Source organism: Sebastes fasciatus, chromosome 11 (genome assembly GCF_043250625.1).
Source record: "Sebastes fasciatus isolate fSebFas1 chromosome 11, fSebFas1.pri, whole genome shotgun sequence".
Classification (NCBI taxonomy): Eukaryota; Metazoa; Chordata; class Actinopteri; order Perciformes; family Sebastidae; genus Sebastes; species Sebastes fasciatus.
In genome coordinates, this window is record NC_133805.1 from 28,646,760 (window position 1) to 28,668,091 (window position 21,332).

Consider the following 21,332-nt stretch of genomic DNA (forward strand, 5'->3'; position numbering starts at 1 on the left):
ATTAGTATATAATATGGAATTAGGACACAGCATACTGTATGTTCAGCTCAGCCTTCTCTACTGAGCTAAGGGACAGTTTCCTGTAGCTGCTCCCGCTAATATAACTAATGGCATTTTTTACCTCTAGCTACCCTGCAAGAGATATTTGTATAGCTTAACCTTCGTGTTGGGAATATAAATGGGTGGCAGTCGACTAAACATTAGACAATATTGGCAGGTTGCTGGGAAAGTGTTTGAGTAATGCTTCGTCCTCCACTATTACTGTTGGTGCAGTCGGAGAGAAGGCACCTAAACTTCAGTTCCTGCAGTGAGCAACAATCGCTCTTTGTCCAGCTCAATGGCATCCAGAGGAGTTAAGTCATGAATCTGATGACTTTAGAAAAATCTGACTTTGCAATCAGACTTAAACTTTACTTTAATGCAAATGATTTGTTACTCCACTTGGACTTTAACCTTTTGAGTTGGAATGACTTGATATTCTGACTTGATATTCCCCCACATCCCCAAAGATGAAAAATTACTCAAAACTAATTGCAGTGGTGGAATGTAAATAAGTACATTTACTCAAGTACTGTCCTTAAGTAAAAATATGAGGTACTTGTACTTTATTTGAGTATTTTATGCAATTTAAAAAATAGGCACATATTGTACTTTTTAGTCCGCTACATTTATCTGACAGCTTTAGTTGCTAATTACATTTCCTGCATCTTCTCGGTTCAGTGAAAATAAAAAACATAATTTGAAATTTTCTGATAAACTGAAGGATGAAGTGTTCCTTTATTTTTTGAGACAACTCTCCTACTTCTTAAGCTAAATAAACTATTCAAAAAGCCTCTTGGATCAGCTGAAAAATGCATCGTCACAAAGCTGAACACAGGGCTTATTTTGTTAAAAGTTGAATTTTTAGAGATACATGGTTCTCAGCGACGCTACAAACATATGATGATCTTATAGAATATGATGCATTACTGTAGATTAAACTACCCAACGGCATATAAATATATAAATATATATATATATATATATATTAACATTTGCACGGCCTTAAACATCTTCAGCAATAAAATGCAACACAAACATTAATGCTGCAATAATATTAATCTAGAAACATCTTATATAATAGTAAAACACTGTAGCATGAATACTTTTACTTTTGATACTTTAAGTACATTTTGCTGATAATACTTACAAACTTTTACTTAAGTAAGGTTTTAAATGCAGGACTTTGACTTGTAGTGGAGTATTTTCACAGTGTGGTATTAGTACTTTTACTTTTTTACTTTAAGTAAAAGATCTGAATACTTCTCCCACCACTGCATAATTGTGCTGAAATCAACTTTTAACTATCCTGACAACGGATGTACAGTACTTGAATCAATCAGCGTTGCCTGAGTAGGAGGAAAAGATGAGTCTGGATCAGTGCAGACCAGCCGACAGACATCACATACAGATTGTCACATTCAGATGTACGGACTCTGCAGACTCAGCAACATGCAAAACATTCAACTCAGACATGACATATAATTGTGTCCCTGGAATGACATACTGTACCAGAACACACTCAGTGTTTCAATAAATTGAATATACTAACTGTTACTGTTAAAATTATGTTACATTTGGTGCATAACGATTCGAAACACAGATTAGTACTTTGACTTGACTCGGGACTACATAGCCAAGTCTTGAGACTTATTTGTGACTTGCAAAACAATGACTTTGTCGCACCTCTGCAGACTTTATCAGTGTGAGAACATGATTCTGAGGCAACTTCATCTCTGGATAAATAACAGCCTCATTTGGTGTGTTTATAGTTTGAACATTTCTTTAAATGACCATCTCTGCTGATAAAAAGCCTAACATACAAGTTTTTCTCTTTGCTCTACCATGCAGCATATGGGTGGATATTTTGTATCACTGCATGCTTATGTCTGTGTTTCTGTGTCAGACCCCCCAGATGCCACCATCTCCGCTGGTACAGGGGACTTTTTTGTGGGTTTGGAGAAAGCTGAGCTGGTCTGCAGCAGCGGAGGATACCCCAAACCTCAGAACATCACCTGGACATGGTACGCTCATCAGCCTGTAGTCTGCTGCTCATACATACATACGGTGTCTCTGTCTGGCTGCCTGCAAAAATCTGACAATTACATGTTAATTCACGCCACTGTGATGTTATCTGCACTATTAAATTGCTCTTTACATGGCACTGGAATGTGTCTCAAAACATATATAAGCCACTGCTAACACCCACACACCCGTGAACAACAAAGAAGCATGCTCGAATCTAAAGGAGGGCGTCTTTCTCTCGTGGCTCAATTCATGGCAGAATAAAAGCTATGGTGTCGTGTTGCGCAATTTGAAGTTGGAAAAAGAGCGAGGGAGATATTTTCACACGAGGGAGGGAGTAAAGCGACACAAGGAAGAGCAGGAGACTCATGCTAAGCACTTAATCATAGTGCCATGCTTTAAATATCACTCTAATGCCTGGTAAAACACAGGGTCTGTACTTAAATTAGAGACACTCTACCAGCCATTACATCTACGACTGAACACACAATGATCAAATGTTGTGTGCTGAGTGAAAAATATTTCAGCCGTGAGGCAATGTTGAAATATTAAGATTATTCTGGATTAAAGCTTTTCAAACCGGCAGACCCTTCGGCGCGTTCATTCAGTACAAACTCGAGCTGCGTGGACAAGCATTGTTCAAACCCAGAGAAGCTTGTTTTCAATTTTAAAGGTGCTCAATACAAAATTCAGAGCAGAGGGATTGCTTCCACACGGCTCTCAACATGGCGACAGCTGAGCGGCGGCTCATAGCTAGCAGTGCTAACAGCGCTAACAGTACAAACAACGGCAACAGAACCGGAGGATGGGCGCATTGTTGCCAGCTTGGCCACTTTGTTATGGCGAATTTTTACACCTTTTTTTCTTTTGCGTTATCTCAACCTATTTCTGGCGCTGTACAGCGTGTTTAAGCCCTACTAGTTCCACCCGGAAGACAATACAGCTACACCAAATGTTGTTTCCCGGTGGAAGAGATGCTCGCGACACAACGCAGTTTGAGCTGCGCTCGCCAGCGTGCCGCGCCCGAAGTTTGGCTTTGCAGCGAAAAGACGTTGTGGCGCGGCGCGAGCCATTAGAAATAATTGGTTTCAGAGTGCAGTGGTGCCGTTGTCGCGTTGTCTGAAAGGACCTTCAGTGAGTGAGAGACGGAGAGAGAAATGGAGAGTACTAAGAGAAAGAAATACTGATTTAATGAATAAAAATGTATGAATATTAGCCTAGTTTATACCAGAGATTAAAACAACTTCACGCCAGAGGGGCGAATTATTCAGTTTTCTTTTCTGAGAATTAAAAGTAAAATTAAAAGTAGGCCTTTTTAACATAAAAATGCTGTTGCAGTGTACTTATTATTTTGTTGTTTTCATTCTCATGGTTGACATGTATGTTTTGGAGCTAATACTCACTACTTTCATTGGAAAAGAGCGGGCAACACTGTGTGGCTGCTACACTTCTGCGACAATGCCGTCGGTCGGGACGTCGTTATCAGCTGTAACCTCCATATGAGAGCAGTGCAGAACGGCAGCCGTGATCTCATCAATGGGGCACGCTCACATGCACTAACATGCACATGGGAAATGAGCTTATTTACTTTTTTGTCAAGAGTTAGATGTAAAGATTAACACTACTCTCATTCCTGTGCGATAAATATGAAGCTAGAACCTGCAGCCGTTTAGCTTAGCTTAGCACAAAGACTGGAAACGGGGGGAAACGGCTAGCCTGACTCTGCCCAATAGGTAACAAAATATGCCTTCTTGCATCTCATTGCATTGATAATGTGATAATTCACTGACAAAGATCAACAAAACAGGTTAGAATCGTTCTGGCTGCTAAAGATGGATTACTTTGTCTGTATCATTTTCAACCATCTACTCTGTGTCAGATGCAATCTCCACCTGTGCCTCTATTATAAAGGGCTGGTTAGAGAAGCTAGGTGGGGTTTTGAGAAAAGAAATCTGAGCTGTTCGGGGGGTGAAGCGGCAGTTAAATAGCTGCTGCAGCACAGTGAAACCCAGGGCAACATGACCCCTCTCAGCGGACCTGATCAGAAACTGGCTCTCCATTATGTGGCCTGTGATGTCTTCAGCTGCACACTGTGTGGGACTGGCTGGACTTGCTTAAATCCCCTTAACCTAGTATTTATTTGGTCTATTCAGATCAATGGGCGCCAGTTGTAAGCCCAGCAGATTTTGGTTCAGGTGCAAGCGAATTGGTGGTTACACGCTGCGGTGAACCTGATCCTGTGATGTGTTTATTTTAGCCAAAACAATTCATTTTATTTACTGCGAACTACTCATGAATTATACATTCACAAATTAACACTCAACACATACATACAAATTCCCTCCAGTATTTAGAATTTGTTGTTTAATGAATTTCTCTGCAAACTTGCCTCCATTCTTCTTCGTTCAGATGATCTCCTATTTTGGAAATCCATTTTGGTTGAATATTATCATTGGTGTCCCTGTTCTTGATTACATTATTATGATTTTTAATCAGAAAGTAAACTATTCCTTGTTGCAAGCCGGTTGCTGCATTTCGTGCTACTGTTTTAGACCGGATGTCATTATAGATATTTATGTGTTTCCTTTTTCTGATGCAACAGAAATAGTTTGAACTGGAAAGCAGGTTTGCACTTTGTTGTCCAAAATGAGTCACAGCTATTGTTTCGAGCAGTGAGTCACAGGTATCTGTTTGGTTGATCGATGGTTCACCTCTCTGACGCATCATCAATAAATGGTGACATTGTCCTCTGTTTATTATCCACAGGAATGGAGGAGCTTTGCCAGATGAGGCGTCTGTGGTTGGAGGAAATCTTGTTTTTGGGCGGGCCCTTCGCAGGAATGACACCGGGGTCTATGAGTGTGTGGTCAAGAACGACGTGGGAGTAGGAAAAGCGGACTATACGTTGACAGTGACAGGTAAGTGCAAATAAGTGTTAAAATGAGAAACTGTTCTGCTACTGTATGATTTGTTGGGATATTAGAGGGAGGAAATGATAAGACGGATACTTGAAATCATGAGACAACTTTTAAACTAAAACAAAATAGCAAATGAGCAAATTCTCCTTTTGATTTGGAGTGATTGTGCAAATTTGCTGCCCCCTTGTGATGGATAGAAGGCATGAACAGATGCTGTTTAACTCGATCAGGATCAAAATTGCTGCACCAAATGTGTCACTGTGGTTTTGTTGCTGTTTGTGTGGGAGGGATTCATCAGATGTCTCCCTGTGCTCGTCTTTCTTCCAGAGACAGCTCAACGAAAGGGCGACACCCCCATCGACAGTGTGTTGCTGATAATTATTGGTGCTGCAGCCGGAGCTTTGGTCCTGGTCCTGGTCCTGGTCGTCCTGCTGGTCAACCGCTACCATCGACACAAAAACAAAAAGCTTGAGAAGGAGCTCAGCGAAAAAACGTAAAATGACACCACATTTTCTTGAAAAAGCCATGTAGTGAGAAATACATTTATTTATTCCCTCAGCCGTGGTGACAGCTGTTTACACACTAAATTTAAATCCTCTAAATGTCTTTTTTTCCCCCAGGGAGGAAATTCAGAGCTTTTCCAGACAAAATTCCCTCAGGAGACTGAACTCTGTCAGCACTGACCCCAGGGTGCAGGTACGCACACACACACACACACACACACACACACACACACACACACACACACACACACACACACACACACACACACACACACACACACCTGCTGAGAACAATAACCTGCAGGGTTCAGAGAATCCAGGTCGACACACCCGCCGCGCCCGAGCGTAACCGCCGGGGTGGAGCAGCCGTGTCTGCTGATGATTACAGGCTGCTGCAGCGTCAAACAAATAACATGCAGCGTTCATGGACACTTATTATTGATATCTCATTCTGTGTCATTCTGTTTATTTTTCTTTTGTGTTCGTGTTCACTAACTTTCTTTCACTTTCTCTATTTTCTCCAGGCTGAAGATTACGCTCTGCTCAGAGTAGACAGCCGAATGAAAAGCAGCCAAATTTCTCTGGTGAGTTCCTCACTTGGCGTAGACCACCCTCCAGTGAAAGGGTTAGGGTTAGCAACGGTGGAAAGTAACTAAGTACATTTACTCAGTTGCTGTACATTTTTGAGGTACTATGCTACTTTATACTTTTCAATGGCGACATTAAGTTTAGGGGGTTTTCCGCCCCGACAGTAATAAACATCTGAGGTAAATAATGAATATTTTATTAAAATTGGTCAAATTTATACCAAAAAATGCAAAAATTGTTTGAAAAAGTGCAATTTGCACATTTATTGTGCAAATTGAGTCCTAACAATTGTTATCAGTGTTGTGACTGTTTGACCTCCCCGCCTGCAGGAACGACCCATCTACAGAGGCAGCGAGTCCACTCTGGGCGGGAAGTGGGGTCCTCCAGGAGGGGTGGAGGTGGAGGTGGATGAACTGGGACGTCCCGTCGTCTGGCACGACGGCAGGGAGAGCCTGAGAGGAGCGGAGATGGACGGAGAGAAGGAGGAGCGCCGGAGGAGGGTGGAGTCATACCTGAAGAACAGCAACATGTCACTGGTATGTGTCAGCAGCGACTGAGAGATTAAGTTGAAACGCTGTTAGTTTCGTTTGTAATGTGTCATATGGTATCGTGTTTTATTTACTGCTGAATCCGTCAGACATTGTCATGGAGACTACAAACAAAAACTGGAAACACAAATGACTACAGACCAGGGTTATTCTAGTAAAAAAACTAAACTGAAACGATATTGCCAGGTTAAAAACTGATAAAAATGAATGTAAATTCATTCAGTTTTAGTTTTTTTGGCTCTATTATATGGAGTTAACATATTTTCAAATTAGCCTGCACATTTATTTGATAATTTAGGCTTTTATTTCTACATTTTTCTTTATTATTTTATTCATTTATTTATTGAGTCCTTCACATCTACATAGGGAGCGGGTACTCTTCCGCTATGTTGCTCCACCATGTTTCTACAGTCGCCCAGAACGGACAAACCAAACACTGGCTGCAGTGAAAGCATTTCGCATTTTTATGTTACCTGAAGGCCACCGTGGTTCTCCGACACGCTTGTGAAACTGCAGCTGCAGAGTGAAAAATAGTGGTACCGCCAGCTGCCGTCTGACTTCCGTTGCTCCTTAAGTTGTGTTATAGGAAGGATGGCGTTAGCACGGTTTTGTACTCGGCGGCTCACATTACCGCGGTCTTGGAAAGGGAGGAATGAGCAGAGGGTTACTCAGTTGGTTGCATTCTGCAACCACACCACTAGATCTCACCAAATCCTACACACTGTACCTTAAATGAAAAGGAATAGAGGTGTAAAACGTATCTACATCCAGCATCAATATTAGCTGTTTTTCTATCAGAGAAATAGTAATGTGTTTCTATGCCGTTTATACCAGGACTCAGGTCTGCCCTCTTCCCTGGTTCCCCTGAAGGCCCAGCAGGACGAAGGCGTCGGGCCCAGAGAGACAGACCCGGGCCACCTCAGAGAGGGAGACACCCCACATGGAGAGGACTGGGCTCCCACCCAGACGGTGGCAGAGGAACACGAGGATGACGAGGACAGCGGCTCCTACCAGCTCTCGGAGGCACTAAAGAATCACTTCTACCAGAGTAATGGGATCCTCAGGCCCAAACCACACTCCAACGCCATCCTGATGCACTCCAGAGGACAGATCATTTAGACCCAAATGTGAGAGGAGGGAAAGCCTGCCTGCATTGACCTTAATCTTTTTTAAATGGGAATTTTGTTTTTTACTCATTGACTGCAGTGGGTCATTAGACCCAAGAACAATCCAAACTTTTATTTTTGACTCTGGCTTGTGAGTTTTTTATCCTTTATCATAACCCTATGATAAGTGGGAAGTTTTTTAATAATTTTTTGGGACATTTTATGCCTTTATTAGACAGACTGCAGGGAGACTGTGGAGAGACGACATGAAATAAGTTGAGGGAGCCAGACACAAACCAGAGGCGTTGTGGTTCATGGCCACCAGGGTGCCCCGTTATTGGGAAGTTTTTGATCCGACGGTGCCTTTCACAAACCAGGACGCCATGAACGTGCAAGGAGTAAATGTTCCTGTCAAATAATGTTTACTAATGTTTAAATCTTGCATCCACTGCTTTGGTGTCTCTACATATTGTATATATGTATATATTTAAATTCACAAAGGGAAAGACCCAAAGAATCCTGACTGTCAACTTCAGGTACCTTGTTTACATCAGAAACATTCAGGGAGGGACATATGGACAAGGACACAATTTTCTAAGCTCCAATGCCTGGCCAAGTTGACAGTAAACTGTACTCTAAGCTTCGATATTTTCAGCTTGGATGCACCTCTGGATAAGAAGTTAGTGTGTGCATTTGTGTATGTGTATATATATATATATATATACAGTGTATATATATATATATATATATATATATATATAGGCAGAGCTATAAGGAGATATTGTATGTTTATGGTCTTGTCATAAACAGTCACCTGCAACTACAAAATGGTCAAAAAGGCTGAGGACCCGAAACAGGGACAAAGCAGCTCTAAAAATTAAGGATGTCCCTGTTGTCCCGGGGACAACAAAATAGCATCTGGGACACAAAGATACGGTGTCTGGGACAGGAGAGACACTTATCATTACAAATGATGAAATTATTTGATGTGTCATAGTTGTTTTTAGACAGCAAAGCAACGCTCATATTGAAACAGACTTTACAAACTGCTTCACAGTTTAGAATAAAATGGAAAGATTATAATTTTCTGTGAGATATGTTCAAAGCGTATGTAAATTTCCATCACTGTATACCAGTAAGAAACAGGCTTCCATTTCTGCACCGTAGGGCCGTCCTCGGTCGACACTCACTTAATCAACAGATATGTGAAACCGAGTTTCTCCACAAAGAATCACACAAAAGCACAAATTTGAATATTGTGTTTACCAGAGATGTGCTCATATGTTTCTTGGAAATAAGTCATTCTCATTCAGCATGAAAAAAAGCATAGAAAATGTCTAATTGACTAAAAAAAATCTTAGTTGACTAAAACCAAAACGACCGATTATTCGTCCAGTCGACTAAGAGGGGGCAGCCACAGTGCACTACAGTTTACAGTGATGCATTTATTGATCATACAGTTAGAAATAAACAAGAAACATTTAATCAACCAATGACTAAAAGAATAATGAAAAGTGATTGTGGCCAAACACCTGGGGTGATCTTAGTTTTTTTATTCAGATATTAAGTGCAGGGAAGAACTAGCAGAACTTCCATTGCGGACCAGAGTGAGCCAGTGAAGTAACTTGCATAGTCTGGCTAACTCTGGCATATTTTCAGAAATGTTATTAATATGCATTGTCCCTGTCAAATAAAGTAATAAACTAAAAACTATAAATAGTTTATAATAAAACTATATTTATTGTGTAGAATGAAAAAAAAGAATTTGGGACACTGGTTGTTAAGTGTGGGACAGTTGCGGGACACTGATGTATAAAGTTATTTTTCGAGCCCTGGGACAAAGATACGCGGCAAACTGGTTTCCATGACCAGGTTTAAACCGTACCAGTGCACAGCAGTGAACAGACGGGACAAAGCATGCAGAAGATGAAGCGTAAAGCAGCGTTCAGTTGTGTGTATGTCGTTGTGTAAATTGTTTTATATTCATTCAGTGTTTTTCTATGAAACTGAAAAACTGACATGTAAATATTGAAATGTTTTATTCATAAAAGTACAGCATACGAGTCATTGTTCTTTATTATAACCTGGGACAGTTAAGCTTGTTTCACCTCATATACATGAGGATAAATGTAGCATTTGTATTAGAGTTCCTGGTTTATCCTTATTCTGACGTTTACATCCTCATCCTCACTGAAATAATCGGGATTGTGGATACAAGTAGAAAAAAGTGGATTTTCACAGGGTGGCTGGTCTCACGTAATCTCAGAGAACCTCTGTATTAAAGGGATAGTTCAGGTGTTTTGAAGTGGGGTTGTATGAGGTACTTATGCATAGTCAGTGTATTCCCTACAGTAGATGACGGTCGGCACGCCTCCAGTTTGGAGAAACCAACAGGAGTACCAGCACTGGAGTAAAGCAATGTACTGACGTGGATGGGGGCAGCAGCAAAACATATTTTAGCCACCTAAAAAAAATCAATATCAGTTTAAGTGTATGCTTTATATTTTTTTTTTAAGATTATTTTTTTGGGCATTTTCAAGCCTTTATTGATAGGACAGTGGACAGTTTAGAAAGGGGGAGAGAAAGAGGGGGCGACATGCGGAAATGTCCGCAGGTCAGATTTGAACCCGAACGCCACGGTTAGGACTCAGCCTTGTTATATGGGTGCCCGCTCTAACAAATGAGCGATCGGGGCGCCCAAGTGTATGCTATATTTAGAATATTTTCACTGCTTTACATTGCTGTCAGACAGCCCTTTCCGACAGGGAACTGAAGCCGTTGTCTCCATCTATGCTCTCACCAAAGCCACCAGACTCCATTGAAAAAAACTGTAATTTTAACTCGCAGAACACCGGAGCTGCTGGTCTACTACTGCCTCGATCAGTTAAGTTAGTTTGTGCTATTTGATGAATCCGAACTAACCAAAGTGCCACAATAACACAAACACACTAACCGATTGAGGCAGCAGTAGACCAGCAACTCCCGTGTTCTGCAAGGTCAAATAAATTAAGTTTTTTTCAATGTGTCAGCCTGGTGGCTTTGGCAGAGCATAGATAATGGCTTCAGTTCCCAGACGGAAACACAGACTGTATAGCTCTCTGATGGCGAGGTAAACCAGCAAAAATATTCTAAATATAGTGTACACTGAAACTGCTAATGATATTTTTTTATGTGGCTAAAATAAGTTTTGCTGCTGCCCCCACTACATTGCTTTGTTTCGTGCAGTAACTCTGCTTCTGCGTGCCGACCGCCATCTGTAGGAAATACATTGACTATGGAGAAGTACCTCATACATCCCCACTTCAAAACACCAGCCTATCCCTTTAAACGATATAATTTTGGGAAATATGTTTATTCAATTTCTTGTTGAGAGTTAGATGAGATCAATACTACTTGTATCAATCTTCTCATCTCGCTCTCTTCAAGAACGTGAATAGGCGTTTTTCCCAAAATGTTGAACTATTCCTTTAAGATGCTGCTCTTCCACTCAGAGCGAATACACTCAGGGCTACCTCCAAGAAGACCTACATCTCCCGGCATGCTATGAAACATGTCTTTAAACACTTCTTTTCTGATTAGGAAGTTTCCTCCCTGACTTTACTGACCTGTAAACATCTAAAGGAGCAGCTATCATGAAATGATGCAAGGTGGAATTCTTAAAAACACAAAGATGAGTCAGTGCTTCCTTTCCTGTCTTTGTTAGGCTTTGATACTTTACAAAAGGAAAGATATTGCCAAAGTCTCACAATTTGCAATAATGCCCGTGTGAGTTCATTCTCATCCTTTTTAAGTGCTGTGGTTGTCCTTTCATAATTTCTGGTCCTTTCTCTTTTACATCTTACCATCTTCATGCGGGTCTGTGCTGCTCGGCTTTCACTGTGAGCCTGATAATGGACAATGGATGGGAAAATGGTAATGCTCAGGGATATCAGAAGGCCTACAGTCATCATACATACAGAGGTTTTGCTTTGGCAATTTGTTTCCTTATGTGTATAACCTGTAGAAGTCATTATTCAGCTATATCCCTACATGTTTTTATAAATCTTTTAACTGGCTGGGTTTTACAAACGGTACACAAGTACCAAAATTAGTTCTTCCAATCCAAGCTATGTCAACGTTATAATGTATCCAAAAAAAGAAAAGAAAGTAGTGCACAGTAAAATCAGTCAGCTACATTACTTTTCAGTAATATCAAAATACAAAGAGAATTTGTTAGTTGATCTAGAAGACACACAGATATTTCTAGCTTTTTCTCACTCGTCGCAATCTATTGGATCATTGCATCAACTGCATTTGGGGTTAAAGGAGCCTCTTTGTGAGTCCGCTGATGAGTGCGAAGGTTGCTCCTCTGAGAGAAACACTTGCCGCATGTTTCGCATGTGTACGGTTTCTCTCCCGTGTGAATCCGCTGGTGAATCTCCAGGTGGCTGACGCGGTCGAAGCTTTTGCCGCAGTACGGGCAGATGAACCACTTCTCTTTTATGCGGCGACTCGCGATCGTTTTGTGCAACTCGGGGTCGTTTAAAAGAAAGAAGCTGCTGTCCAGGTCAAAAGCTGACATCATTTTAGTTTGAGGTTGTTTCTCTGAGAGGAATCTGATGGACACTCCTCTCTCTCTGTGATGTATTGCGTCTATAGGCTCACTCGGCTGAGCTTCGCTAAAAGTCACAGGAGCCCATGATTTGCTGGATGCACCGGGTCCGTTATCCCTCATAAACCTGTCCGCTGTCTCTGCTGAATCGTGAAAAATGCCCAAAGCATTCTGAATGAGCAGGATTTCCGATCTGCTGTCCAGATGTTGTGACAGCTGCTTCGGTTCAAAAAAGCAGTCCGAGTCATCAGCGGTGTCGCTGTCTCCCACCGAAACCGACGACCACTGCTGGCTCTCTTGCTCTTCCACGACCTCGGCCGGTTGGAGGGTCAGCTCCATCTCATGGTTACCCGCTCCGTCGTTAACGCTGTTGTCAGAGTCCACTATCTGCTCCACGAACTGGACATCGTCCTCGTCCTCTAGCTTGACTATTAAGTCTTCATCGTCGTCTCTGCCGTCACTGTCACAGACGTCAGACTTGAGCTGTTCACATTGTTTCTCTTCTGTCTGTGATTGTGATGGTGGCGGCGTTCTGTGATTTGCTGAGGTGTCCGCCTTCTCTCTGACACTCTGATCCGACGACAATGTCTGGACTGAATCTATAACGGGACCTGAAACGACAGACAACAGGTTCACCTTTATACATGTATTGAGAACCAACTGTTTGAGTATGAATGTGCCTTAACATAGGTGTAACAATCACCATTTTATAAAGAGATGTTTCAAAGCTTTCAAGGCAACGTAGAAAAAGTTAAACTGGTACAAAAAGAATTTAAAATACAAAATACAAAATCATTCAATCGACTGATTTTTCAGCACTTAATTACAGTAAAATGTTAATTAGATGCAGTCAGGATGTAGCCTCCAAGTTTGAGTTGAAAGGCTAAAAAGGATGGAATGGAAGTTCTTTTTAAAACATTTGTAGAGGTTTTAAAAAGGCTGTGGTGGTCTAGTGTATTGGCACTTTCAAGCAAAAATACCAATCATTCTTTGATTTTAGCCTCTAAAATGTGAGGATTTTGCTGCTTTTCTTTGTCATATGTAATAGTGACGTGAATATCTGGGTTTTGGACTGTTGATCAGATAAAACAAGTCATTTGAAAGTGTCACCCTGAGCTCTGGGAAGCAGTGACTGACGTTTTATGAATAATATATTTATTGACAAACTAATGAGTAGATAAACTAATGTAAAGATTTAGCCCTAGTCTAGTAAGCTTTAATAACATATAACAGAGAAAAGGAGAACATCTTCACATTTTGGAAAAGGGAAACCAGACAGTGTTTGGCATCGTTGTAGATTAATTTTCAGTGGTTCACAAACTTTTTCAACATCAAGGACATCATAACTGACACAAATTAGACCACTGACCCCCATTTCATAAGATTTTGCTCCAGGGTCCCCTGTCTGATAGGACTTTTACTTTTAGATATTTTATTACAGATTGTGTTTTAAACCTGTGACCAAAATAGTCATACATTCTGTCACTGTGTTACTCATGGATGGAGTTGTAGTGAAAATAAATATTTCCCATTTTTGCTGGAGATCACCTGGAACCCCCTCGAGGACCCATGTGGGTCCCCCACTTTGAGAACCAGTGCAGAGGGGAGGATGAGGAGGAAGCTGGACGCTATCCTGGATAACCCCTCCCACCCCCTCTATGATGAGCTAGTCAATATGAGGAGCACCTTCAGCCACAGACTCATCCCCCCTCGGCACAACACAAAGCGCCTGGGTCAGTCCTTCATGCTGGTAGCCATCAGGCTCCACAACCAAGGCTGACCCCCATATGAGAACTATGAGGACTTTAAGAACTTTAAACACGCACTATCTACCTTTTAACATGCACTATCTGCAACCATCTTGGACTCTAACCACTGGCGCACTTTACACTTACTTTACACTATACATCCTATATACCACTTTATAGACTGCACATATGCACATACTACATTTATTTATTGACGGACTGCACACACTATGTTCACCCATTCACTCTGTATCTTTTATATCTCTATTATTGTTTTTATAATTTTTGTATACCTTTACCTCTCCTGGGTTTCACTGTTTGCTGCTGTTGCTGCTTTGACACCTGAATTTCCCTCCGGGGATTAATAAAGGTTCATCTTATCTTATCTTATCTTATCTTATCTAGAACACTGGTTCCCAACCTGGGGGTCCCGACACTCACTAAGGGTCGCCAAAGCTTCACAGGGGTAACAAGGCCTTCTTGATTTTAAGGGGTGTCAAGACAACTTATTTTAAAAATATAAAGTTGGTCTATATCTCAGCATTTCATTCATTTCTGTGAAGAAAACTAAATGGACTTGTTAAGCGTCAGGGAGAAGAAAAATTGTCAAAAAATAAGCCAATGAATGATTGTTAAAAACAACAACACAAAAATACATAATACAGAGAATTGTATTAAAAGTCCACCTGTACTGTTATTGTTATGCATTCAATATAATATCCATATTCCTTGGCTTTTGGCTCGGCATGAGAGTTGACTATTTTAATCCTTTTCCCTTTCCTATTGGTTTTAGTGCTTTTATTATTTCTAATGTCCTGTTGGTTTTAAGTTGGTCTTAGTGTTTTATTGTGTTGTTTTTATGTATAATTGTACAGCACTTTAGACAACTTTTGTTGTTTTTAAATGTACTTTATAAATACATTTGGATTGGATTGGATTGGATAAAATCTGTCATGTAGTCAGGGGGTCATCAGTTGATAGAAAAGGGGTGCCTCAAGGAAAAAGGTTGGAAACCACTGCTCTAGACTATAAATCAGCTCTGTTTGTTAAGTTGTACACTCCATGTATACTCCTTTTTATGTGACATGTTGTACCTCCTATGAGTACATTTAAAACATATATTATGTATTATCCAGCCGGGGCTCATCCTTACCATCACCGGTGGGCGGCAGCAGCTTGTCCTGCTGCTCCCTCATGGAGGAGGAAGATGATGGAGGTGATGAAGACAGGTTGGTAGTCTGAGTCTGAGCCTGAGTCAGCACCGTTAACCGCTCAGTCTCCATCAACACCAGCTTCCTGTTCAGGGCTTCTATCTCGCTCTCTCTCCGGCGGAGCTCCAGCTGCACCAGGGCGAAGCCGTCCTCCCACAGCTTGCTGATCTCCACCACGGCAGCTTTAGCCAGCACCTCCATGATGGAGGTGAGCTTGCTCTGGAAAGCCACACAGTGGGCCATGTTGACCACCGGGTCAGATCAGAGAGCCTCCGCAGGCTGCAGCGACGCGACGGGGCGGTAAACTAACTCTCTATGTGCGACAGATCACACGACAGGGACTCTTCCGTCCGTTGTAGTTGATTTACATCACGGTAACTGTTTGAGGAGAAAAACATGGAAGTGTAATACAACAGTAACAGGAAGCGCTGGGGGTCACGTGACGGAGGATGTACGGTGGCGGGGGAGGGACAAACTTCATCATCATGAAACATGAAAACAAACCTCCTCCCCGTTTAGCGTTTGTAGGCACTGGCAGTACAACCGGTAACCTATGGGTTATAACACACTATAATGTAGTTATAAGCATTAATATTTTTTATTTTAATCAATGATACAAATAGACAGTAATACTTCATATTAAACAGATACTAGGTAAACAGTGTTGGAAGAATTACTTAAAGGTATAAAAAAGTGAGATTTTTCATGTTTTTTTTTATTATAAAGCAGGCTTAAAGGGACTGTCTGTAACTTTTTACACGTATTAATCACCCGGGTCGGTTAACCATGCGCGCTCGCATATGCGCACTCGCGTGTGGCTGGAGTCTGCTGTACTCTGCTCCTCTGCCTGCCTGCTTGCCTTCACTCAGCTCGCTCCACCTTATGTGCATGCGCGCACACTCCACACAGCAGAAGAGTTAGTAGCTCTGAGAATATCTAGTAAATGTAAAGTGGACGTTTGCGCAGAAAGAAATGCTGCAGCTCCTCCAGACCAACAGAGGTTTTCCGTGTCTTGTGAAGTGACGGGGCTCCGCAGCGAGAAACGTTACCGTCTCCGACCGGACGCCGGTGTCTCCCTCCAGGCGCAGTTGGAGACGATAACGTTTCTCTTCCTGCTTCAGCCCCAGCACCGACACGTTTTTCCTGCTTCAGCCCCACAGGCTGAAGCAGGAAAAGCCAACACTAGGATCAGCACTGATTCATGGAGAGACCTTTGTCTGGTCAGCTAACATTACTGCCAAGCAGGTGAAATATAGAGTGATATTGTGGTTTTAGTTGACGTGTGTCGCCTCACTGTTTTGAGCGATGCTCGTTCATGTCTATTTAGAGCGAGCAAGCGCGAGCCCGACGTTGACTTTCGTTGACTTAACGGTCACAGGTGTCGCTGTTAACAAGCATTTCTGATTCTTACAAACAGTCCCTTTAAGTCCTATATAAATACTGTGAAAGTATCGAAACACCCAACTCACAGGGAAATACACACAGCCTGTATTCAGAAACTCTGCATTTGAAACAAGCTGTCAGGATTTCTGCCCATTTGTGATGTCACGGATATACAATATTTAGACCCTTTATACAGTTTTAAACGTAAACATTCTAAATGTGTCCCAGTTTATTCCTGGTTGCAGTGTATTTGAATGACATCAGCTGACAGGAAGTAAACATGGACCCCAGCTGTTGCCTAGCAACGCAATTCTGTTGCAATTCCATCAAAATGCGCAAAAACGGAGCGTTTCAGATAGATGGTAAATACAGGCATAATCAGGCCGACAGTATGAGTAAAAATTAAGTTTTTTTTTAACATTACAGCATGTACACATGTTCTAGTAGAAACACAAAATACAAGTATGAATCTGAGAATGAGCATGATATGGGACCTTTAAATATATTGTGCTCATTTTCATGTTCACACATGTATTTTATGATTCTACTATAACATGTTTAAATGCTGTAATGTTCGAAAAACCCTATATTTTCCTGATACTGTCTGCCTGAATATACCTGTATTCATCCAACGCTCAGTTTTTGCGAATTTCAACGGAATTACAACGGAATTGCGTTGCTGGGCAACAGCTGGGGTCCATGTTTACTTCCTGTCAGCTGATATCATTCACATACACTGTAACCCTGGAGACGCCGCAATGGACGCTTCAACCCGTTGCAGCGATACGTCAACGTGGGCGCCATATTGGACCTGGCAAGACTGGCCTACAAGTGAACGGGGAGGATAAAAAACACTATAACGTCTACATTTCTCAACCGATTTCAACGAGTCGTTATTATATTAAAGGGTTTATGATCTACGTGGAGTAGAAAAATAAAGTTTTGTCTCCAGTTTTTATTATTATTATTATTATTATTATTATTATTATTATTATTATTATTATTATTATTTTAAACTACTATTTCCAATGTCATGAATGAAGCTCAGCTCAACATGTGTTTTGAGCACATGTACATAAACAGTCTTAAAGGTCACCTATTATGCAAAATGCACTTTTCCATGTCTTTTAAACATCAATATCTGTCCCCAGTGTGTCTACAAGTCACTATAGTATCATAAAAGACCATCCTCTCTCTTTTTCTCCTGCTCCGTTTGTCCGGAAATGGGTGTCGAAAAACGCTGCGCAGCTTTTCTTTTCTTCTGACGTCGTTAGAGAATTAGCCATATAAGGGTTTCCTGGTCGAACCAGAGCAGAACCTTCAGTAGCTGACCCCGCCCCACAGCGCGTCACTGTCTCTCCTCCTCAACCGAACTTGAGCAAAGTTGCTCCTACTGTTAGTCTGCAAGAACCAGCAGAACAGGCTTCATGTACTCCCATCATCTAAATATAACATGTTCTTTCACAAAGGCTTTATGTAATTACACTGTTTAAACAGATGATATTTATATATTATATATATTTGATGTCATGCATGTAGCAGAGTACAGGTAGTAAATAGTGACTTGTAAGCAACACAACACATTTCTGTTTCACAGTCAAACTTTATTTGAGTTGACAGATGACAATATTAATTATTCACAGCATTTGTAATCATCTCACCTGCAGTTATGTTAACATGGTACAGGAGAAAGTCTTCAGCTCTGGTAAACTACGGTAAGCTAAGCTCCGGTGGTCTGTAGTCATGGTAACACAGAGACAGCTACTACTGTAAATAATATACCATTACTCTGATCTTCCAAACATTTATCTTTTAGCAGAAATAATGAACTGACTACTGTTTCACATCTTCTATTTTCCACCCTGATGGTCGCTGTGTTTACACACCGTCTCATAGCGGTAGCATGTAGCTAACCCGTTAGCATGTAGCTACATGCTAACGGGTTAGCTCTGTATCTCCCATCTGCTCTCAGCTGTCTGCTCTCCTCTGGGATGATTCTGTCGGTCATTTCTCACAGATGGATCTGTAAAGACAGACGTAAAACAGAGTGTATGTTTACGGTTTACAGAGTTGATGCATGAGGTAAACACTGAGTTAACTAACAGAGATATAAATAGTATTATTTACCTGAGAGAAACCGTCAGGAAAACCTGGAATCTGGACCGCAGATGTTCATCATGTGTCGCCGATTTCTGATCAGATTCCTCCGGTAACGTGCGCTGGGTGAAGTTTCTGGTTTATAAACTTTAAAGTAGTTTATTTTACTCTTCTGCTTCACTCTCCCTGCTCTCAGACTGTGAGGGGGGCGGGGAGGGTGACGCTGTGTTGTTGAGGACGTTTGATTGACAGAAAACGCTGACCAATCAGAGCAGAGTGGGAGGAGACAGGCTGTGAATCAGGGCTTTTCAGACAGAGGCTGAATTAGGCTCTGAGGCAGGCAGACTCAGGCTGCAGTATGAGAAGAATAAAGGGTTTTTTGAACATTGCAGCATGTAAACATGTTCTAGTGCAACATTAAAATGCATCTATGAACCTGGAAATGAGCATAATATGAGACCTTTAAAGCTACAGACACAGAAATCAGCACTCTTGGAAATGGGCTGAAACAGAGGTTATAGAGACATGCTGGAATGCATGATCTGATTGTTTTTTTGAAAAAAAAACTTCAGAGACATGGTTTGGAGGTGTCTGAGACCTATAATAACTAGTTTAAATGGAGTATAATATGTGACCTTTAAACTATTTGTACATGTGCATAAACAACACACTGTGAGATTTGTTGGCATATTGTTATTAAGGCAGCCTTCTTACACCGTGTTATCAGTCATATATTGACAGTTTATACATCAGTTATGTATCTGTTGTGTTTTTTCACAGGACAAAATATAATTGACACATTTTAATCTCTTATAACTACATTGAAATGTATAATAAATAATTTATTAAGTGTTTATATACGGCTGTTAATTCTAAATAGGCGATTAAAGCAATGTGTTACCTTTTGGGGTAATTGGATATAACAAATCTTTACATTGGAATACGGACCATGTATATACTGTAAAGTAAAATATGTTGTTTTGCTTTTTCCAAGGTCAAGAATGAACTTTCAGTCTTAAAATAATGATTAAGGTTTTGACACTGAATCAGGTAGTAATGCAGGCTGAGTTGATGGTTGTTATTGTACTTTAGTGGTGCAATTGTTTGTCATGTGTCAATATTTGTCATGTGATGCATAATAGTTGGATCCTGTTTGTTACTCTAACAGTTAAGGAGTGGCTGAGATGACGCATCTATCAATGATTGAATCCTACACCAACACCTGCTGCCCTTTCTCCAAACATATAGAGAAGCCTTTCTCCACAAAGTTTTCACCAAACACATGTTTAAAGCAACTGAGAACACCTGTGGGTGACAATATCTTGCTGTAGTTTGAGCTTGATGTGTATACTGTAGCAGTGCTGCCTAATTTTGTCCACTAGATGGTGCTCTATTTCCGTAAGAGCATAAAAGCTGAGGTCAAAGCACCTGCCCTTGTAGGAAAAGTTCTGTTAAATTAGACCTATTTGGCCCATACACATACCTATAACTTATTTATTGGCCAATAAATTCCCCAAATATATTTTAACCACTCTCAAAAGCAGCACTTTTAATAAGTGGCCACCTCTTAAAGTAATATACCCACTGAGAAAAATAATAGGTTAAAAGAAAAGAGGCTACGCCTTCAAGTTCTCCAATTTGTTGCACATCAAAGAGCTTTGGTAAGACACAATAACGATGGAATCTAACAAAAGCAGTTGTATTTGTTAACCAACAAAGAGTTTGCCCGAAGAAGTGAATATTTGAATTAATTTTATAAGGTTGCATTCAGTATTTTACATTTTTATTCAGTTTAGCATGCCTTATAAAGTCATTTATTTGTATCTTATTGTTATTGTTTAATGTTTTTATTTAGTCTCTCTACTGTTTGGACTGCTTCTGGCTCTTCTCTTTATTTTCCCTCTGTTATGTTGCTGTAGTAGCCTATGCGTGTTCCCCCTGTAAAACATTTTGCACTGCATTTGTAATAAGCTGAAACTTGAAACTTACGATCAAAGTTGATGATTCTACTCCCTGTGTCCCTCGAATTTATGAGTAAACTTCAGAAGCTCCCATTTCAACTGAAATTAACAATCTTCTTTTAATTTCATGTTTGTTTGTTTTTCAAAATTTTGAGTAACTTTAGACGTGTTTCTTTATGTTTTTACTTTATATTATTATTATTATTATTGCTATAATAATAACAACAACAACAACAACAACAATAATGATCATAATAGTAATAGTAATAGTAATAATAATAATAAACAAAAATAAACAGTTTGATAGATAAAAAAACAGTTTGACAGTTTATTATTATGTATTATTGCTATAATAATAATAATTAACAAAAATAAACAGTTTGATAGTTTATTATTATGTATTATTGCTATAATAATAACAACAACAACAACAACAACAACAACAACAACAGTAATAATGATAGTAATAGTAATAGTGATAGTTATAGTAATAATAACAATAATAATAATAATAATAATAATAATAATAATAAACAGTTTGATAGTTTAACACGCGTGCGCTCACGCACGTAGATGCCTGGCCATTGATTGGTTAATTTACCTGTCAATCACAT

The 21,332-nt window shown here is 40.5% G+C and overlaps 2 protein-coding genes across 3 annotated transcripts in view; one reads left to right on the top strand and one right to left on the bottom strand.

The window, feature by feature from the left end:
- nectin4b (nectin cell adhesion molecule 4b) overlaps positions 1-9,790 on the top strand; it is a 24,566-nt gene extending 14,776 nt beyond the window's left edge. The window contains exons 5-11 of one of the 2 annotated variants that reach the window (XM_074652094.1): positions 1,946-2,063; positions 4,831-4,982; positions 5,310-5,475; positions 5,603-5,678; positions 6,010-6,069; positions 6,403-6,609; positions 7,456-9,790. In XM_074652094.1, coding sequence (XP_074508195.1) covers positions 1,946-2,063; positions 4,831-4,982; positions 5,310-5,475; positions 5,603-5,678; positions 6,010-6,069; positions 6,403-6,609; positions 7,456-7,740 — 1,064 coding nt within the window. In that variant the 3' untranslated portion in view covers positions 7,741-9,790. The remainder of the gene's footprint in view (positions 1-1,945; positions 2,064-4,830; positions 4,983-5,309; positions 5,476-5,602; positions 5,679-6,009; positions 6,070-6,402; positions 6,610-7,455) is intronic. The other variant, XM_074652095.1, reaches the window with a different exon arrangement.
- LOC141777648 (uncharacterized) lies at positions 9,750-17,045 on the bottom strand. The gene is made up of 2 exons (XM_074652106.1): positions 15,220-17,045; positions 9,750-12,929 (listed from the first exon to the last, which is right to left on the bottom strand). Exons 1-2 carry the CDS (start codon positions 15,518-15,520, stop codon positions 11,995-11,997), a joined length of 1,236 nt encoding a protein of 411 aa, XP_074508207.1. The 5' UTR covers positions 15,521-17,045; the 3' UTR covers positions 9,750-11,994.
- Between the last annotated feature and the right edge of the window lie 4,287 nt (positions 17,046-21,332).

Excerpts from the sequence above, each read along its gene's own strand:
- LOC141777648 (XM_074652106.1), bottom strand. The coding sequence starts at position 15,520 with ATGGCCCACTGTGTGGCTTTCCAGAGCAAGCTCACCTCCATCATGGAG. Across the intron at positions 12,930-15,219 it reads GCTGCCGCCCACCGGTGATG|GTCCCGTTATAGATTCAGTC; the intron begins GTAAGGATGAGC and ends CTGTCGTTTCAG.